Source organism: Malaclemys terrapin, chromosome 12 (genome assembly GCF_027887155.1).
Source record: "Malaclemys terrapin pileata isolate rMalTer1 chromosome 12, rMalTer1.hap1, whole genome shotgun sequence".
NCBI classification, from domain to species: Eukaryota; Metazoa; Chordata; order Testudines; family Emydidae; genus Malaclemys; species Malaclemys terrapin.
Genome location: NC_071516.1, coordinates 34,397,311 through 34,402,919, shown reverse-complemented (window position 1 = coordinate 34,402,919; position 5,609 = coordinate 34,397,311). Strand labels below are relative to the sequence as shown.

Here is a 5,609-nt window from a genome sequence, read left to right as displayed (position 1 = left end):
AAGGCAGGCAGCTGTGCAGTCTTAAAACCCCCTGTCAGATGGGACTGGGAAAATGGTCTCTGCCCACAGACAAGTGATGGCTGAAGACCTGACTAGGAACTCCCAGACTGGACCATAGAGGGGGAAAACAGGTGCCGTTACCCTGAAATAGTGACAATAATTCCACTAATTCTACATATTGTTCCATTATTTTCCTAACATTGCCTATTTTATTAGTGTTTGATTATTAGGAAAGTAATTGATAACTGCCTAGAAGGCCTGGGGGAAATGAGTCACACAGAGAATTTAGCGGCTGTAAAAATAAATCTTATTACACATGTGCCATTATTGTCAGTGGAATTATACAGTGGCTAACAGGGTTGCACTGATGTGACATGTGCGGTGTTGGACACTCTGTATCACTGTTTGAAAATATCCGATTGCCTTCGCTAATGGCACTACCGTGTGGCTGGCTGAGTGGCTCAGTTTCCAGAACCAATGGGATTCAGTAACAGAGAGCGAAAGCATGAGCTGGGGAACAGGGGTGTTGGGTAAAATAGCATTAAAACAGAACAATCAGAGAGTGGGGGGCAGCCAGGTTGGGGAGCGAGCTCATTGGATTGTGGGTCCTGTGCGAGTTCATAATCCCCCGTCACCCGGAATGTGAAGTTAATCACGGTGGCAGACAACACCAGCGGGGAGTGGGAGCAAACTCACAACAATACTGAGGAACCAGTTAATTGCAGACAGAAACAAAATTAAATTCAATTGGCGAGTGTTTCTGAGGAAAAATGACCAAAACACCACAGTGGTTGTGATGCTGGCAAAAGAAACCGTAAGGGGAGTGAAGTGTAAATTTGGCATCAGTTTGTGATTCAAGAGCTCAGTGATGTGTCTCTCTCCCTCTCTTTGGAGAGGTCCAGGATGAATGTCAAAAAATGGAAAAAGAATAAAAGGAGGAAAGGGCTGGACCTTGTCCCATGGAAACTAATGTAACCTGCTTTGATACCGTGTTGCTCACTGTCCCATCCTCTTGGCTGAGTCCACTAGAGCCTGCTAGCCGTTAGCTGAACCGATAATATGTTTGCAGTGCAAGAAGTCACAGTCCACCCTGGTGAACCATGGGGACCACTTGTTGAAGTTACAAAGGACTAATACAAAATGGCTTTGCAAATTTTGAAATAAATATGCACAGTGCTGTGTGTGGTTTTCTGTCTGCATTGATCTCTTCACTGACGGGGGGTGGTGATAATAGAATCTAAAAGATCTAAATAGGAAATTCGCCTCTAGAGTCTTGGTTCTTTACTGACCCCACAAGATGAGGGGCCTTATGGAATATTTATGGAACTAAATTGATGCTAAAGCATGATGAAAATATATCCTCTTCAGATTCCACTGTAAATTTTGGTTTCTTTCCCCTAGTTGGACCTCATGGTGAACCCAGAGTGGGGGAATCAAACGGTTCTCATGGAATTCATCCTGCTGGGATTTGGGAATCTCCCTGAGCTACAAACTCTTCTCTTCCTGCTGTTTCTAGTGATCTACATCGCGACTGTGGCTGGGAATGTCCTGATCTTTGCACTAGTTGTGGCTGATCAGCAGCTTCACATCCCCATGTACTTCTTCCTGGGGAACTTGTCCTGCTTGGAGACCTGCTACAGCTCCACCATTCTGCCCAGGATGCTGGCCTCTCTCCTGACTGGGGACGGGACTATTTCATTCAGTGGGTGTATCACACAATATTATTTCTTTGGTTCTCTGGTTGCCCCAGAATGCCTTCTCCTGTCGGTGATGTCTTATGATCGGTATTTAGCGATATGCAACCCACTGCACTATGCAGCCCATATGAGTAGCAGGGCCTCCCTCCAGCTTGCTGGTGGCTCTTGGGTAGGTGGCTTGCTAGTTAATAGCATAACAACGTTGTCAATATCACAGTTAACATTCTGTGGCCCCAACGTTATTGATCATTTCTTTTGCGATTTTATCCCCCATGTAAAGCTCTCATGCAATGAACCTCACCTGCTGGAAACGTTGGCTTTCACAATCACCTTCCTTTTCTCATTGGTTCCATTCCTATTTATCTTGATGTCCTACATCTGCATCATTGCCACCATCCTGAGAATCCTGTCCGCCACTGGGAGGCAAAAGACCTTTTCCACCTGCTCCTCCCACCTCATCGTGGTGAGCATTTATTATGCAACTCTGCTGATTGTCTATATGTTCCCAAGCACTGACATCCTGAGCAACTTCAAGAAAGTTCTCTCTGTCGTCTACACAGTCCTGACTCCCCTGGTCAATCCCCTCATCTACAGCCTGAGAAACAAAGAGGTCCAGGAGGCCCTGAGCAAAGCTTATAGAAAATTCATGTTTGTATCATGGACATTTTCAAAAACAATTAAGCAAACTTCAAAAGTAACATAGGAGGTTAAAATCCATTGCCTTTCAGTGAGATTTAGGTTTCTAAGCCTTAGCAACTGAGAAACTTTTGAAAATGGGATTTATGCTTCTAAATCACTCAGGCCTGGTCTACACTAGGCGTTTATGTCGAAGTTAGCGCTGTTACATTGAATTAACCCTGCACCCGTCCACACTGCGATGCTATTTAGTTCGACATAGAGGTCTCTTTAATTCGACTTCTGTACTCCTCCCCGACGAGGGGAGTAGCGCTAAATTCGACATGGCCATGTCGAATTAGGCTAGGTGTGGATGGAAATTGACGCTAATAGCTCCGGGAGCTATCCCACAGTGCACCACTCTGTTGACGCTCTGGACAGCAGTACGAGCTCGGATGCTCTGACCAGCCACACAGGAAAAGCCCTGGGAAAATTTGAATTCCTTTTCCTGTCTGGCCAGTTTGAATCTCATTTCCTGTCTGGACATCGTGGCGAGCTCAGCAGCACTGGCAACGATGCAGAGCTCTCCAGCAGTGATGGCCGTGCAGTCTCTGAATAGAAAGAGGGCCCCAGCATGGACTGATCGGGAAGTCTTGGATCTCATTGCTGTGTGGGGCGATGAGTCCGTGCTTTCTGAGCTGCGCTCCAAAAAATGGAATGCAAAGATCTATGAGAAGATCTCTAAAGACATGTCAGAGAGAGGATACAGCCGGGATGCAACGCAGTGCCGCGTGAAAATCAAGGAGCTGAGACAAGGCTACCAGAAGACCAAAGAGGCAAACGGACGCTCCGGATCCCATCCCCAGACATCCCGTTTCTACGAGGCACTGCATTCCATCCTCGGTGCAGCCGCCACCACTACCCCACCACTGACCGTGGACTCTGAGGATGGGATAGTGTCCACGGCCGGTTCCTCGGACATGTTAGGGGACGGGGAAGATGAGGAAGGAGATGAGGAGGATGAGGCAGTCGGCAGCGCTTACAACGCTGATTTCCCCGACAGCCAGGATCTCTTCATCACCCTTACAGAGATCCCCTACCAACCGTCCCCAGCCATTACCCCGGACACAGAATCTGGGGAAGGATCAGCCAGTAAGTGTTGTAAACATCTAAACATTTATTTTTAACAGAACAGGAATATTAACAATTAAAAGAATGGGTTGTTCATGATTACTTTGCCCTAGGCGCTTAACGGTTCAGTCATGGGCAGTGCAAGTTTTGAAAAAAAATCTAGCAATGTCCGGTTTTGCATGATTGTCCTGCCCAAGCCGCTCTACTGTTTAGTCCCTGCTACTGCAGCTACAGTAAAATGCGGTCTATATGTCCGGGGATAGAGCAGAAATCCTCCTGGGACATCTCGATGAAGCTCTCCTGGAGGTAATTAGAAAGCCGTTGCATGAGGTTCCTGGGGAGAGCGGCCTTATTGGGTCCTCCGTAGTACGACACGTTGCCGCGCCACGAGACAATCAAGTACTCGGGAATCATTGCTCTGCACAGCATGGCGGCATACTGCCCTGGTCTTTGGAGGCTTTCCCGGAGCATTCTCTCTTTCTCGCTGTCAGAGATCCTCATCAGGGTGGTGTCGCTCATGGTGACCTTCTTTGAATTTGGTAGGGGAATGTTAGTGTTGGGACTGCTTGCCCGTTCCTTTACAGAACTGTAACCGCTGGTTTGCAGCCACGCGGTGGAGGCGGGAGAGGGGCAGCCGAAAGGGATCGTTCCCGGGGACAGCCGCGAGGGGGTGGGACAGGGGCAGAGTTCCCGCTTGCCGGATTGCTGGCAGCAGGGACTGACATTGCTTTCAATGTGAAATGAGGCCAGTGGTAATATAAAAGTTTTAAACTGCCACAAGTCTACGGCTTACCATGTCTGCCTGCAACAGAAATTCCGTTGTGCTGCCCCGCTTCTCAAATGTGCTGTGCAAGACCCCAGGAACTGAATGCGAAGGCCGAGAATTCGACCTTGTGCTGAGTGTGCATGTGATAGGTGCTGTGCATGATCTTGTTCACAGAGAAAGACTATGTTCTTTGTTCACAACTTCATTTATCTTTCTGAGGAATTCACTCCCTTTTTCCCATTCCCACAGCCCCATCTGCAACTGTCTCACAACCTAGCCTGGCATCACACTCCCAGAGGCTAGCGCAGATTAGGCGTAGGAAGAAGAGGACACGGGAGGACATGTTCTCGGAGCTTATGGCCTGTTCCCGAGCCCAGGCAGCACAGCAGACCCAGTGGCGGGAGAACTTGTCCCAAATGCACCAAGCAAACATGGATCGGGAGGAGAGGTGGCGGCAGGAAGACCAGGCGACTCAAACGCTGCTTGGACTACTGAGGGAGCAAACGGACACGCTCTGGCGCCTCGTGGATGTTCTGCAGGAACGGAGGCAGGAGGACAGAGCCCCGCTGTAGTCTATCTCTAACCGCCCTCTCCCGCCACCAAGTCCCATACCCACCTCACCCAAAGTCCAAAGAAGGAGAGGCGGCAGAGTCCATGCTAACTCTCACTCCACCCCTGCAGAGAGCTCTAGTAGCAGAAGGCTCTCATTCCCCAAAATTTGACAAGTTCTTTCCTTCCCGTCTGACACAAGCCCCCGTCCAAGTTTCACCTCCCAGTTCCATGTGTAGTTGATAATAAAAAATACGTTTCTGTTAACTACTGTTTCCATCATGTTCTTTTGGAGGAGGAGGGGAAAGGGGGTTGGTAATTGGACAAGACAGTCACCTTTGGCAGGGTACATAGGCGGGGGCAGGTACAGCAGCAGGGCACATACACAGTGCAGTGATGCAGTGACTAGTTACCCTGGTTAGTCTGGGAGGTGGTTTTCATGTTATGTGGTGGGGGGTGGGTTGCTCTGTGACTTTGTGGCGGGGGAGGGCAGTTACATATCTTAAGCGGCGGTCCTTATGCAGGATCACAGAGCCACGCAGCAGGGGATCTGTAACCATCCTCCCCCTGCCACAAAGTCACATAGCCCCCCCATACACACAGTCCCGATCAGGAGGGGTGACAGGCACCACAGCGGAGCCTGTCAATCCTTGAGTTTAGAAGCTTCATTTGCGTCACTACACTACACCCGCTCCGCACCACAGTCTGCGTCCCAGTTTTAAAAAATTCCCGCGAAAACAGTATTAAAGAAAACGGTGTGCATTAACAAAGTAGAACTATTTTTATTTCGAAACGTGTGTTGGAAGAGGGGGTGAAGGAGGTATGTAATTGGATAGGATAGTCAACATTAA

At 48.8% G+C, this 5,609-nt stretch overlaps 1 protein-coding gene across 1 annotated transcript; it reads left to right on the top strand.

The window, feature by feature from the left end:
• Positions 1 to 1,410: 1,410 nt before the first annotated feature.
• On the top strand, positions 1,411 to 2,400 carry LOC128846750 (olfactory receptor 10A4-like). Its single transcript, XM_054045997.1, has one exon. It carries the CDS (start codon positions 1,411 to 1,413, stop codon positions 2,398 to 2,400), a length of 990 nt encoding a protein of 329 aa, XP_053901972.1.
• The last annotated feature ends 3,209 nt before the right edge of the window (positions 2,401 to 5,609 follow it).

Coding starts and splice junctions, on each gene's coding strand:
- LOC128846750 (XM_054045997.1), top strand. CDS start 1,411: ATGGTGAACCCAGAGTGGGGGAATCAAACGGTTCTCATGGAATTCATC.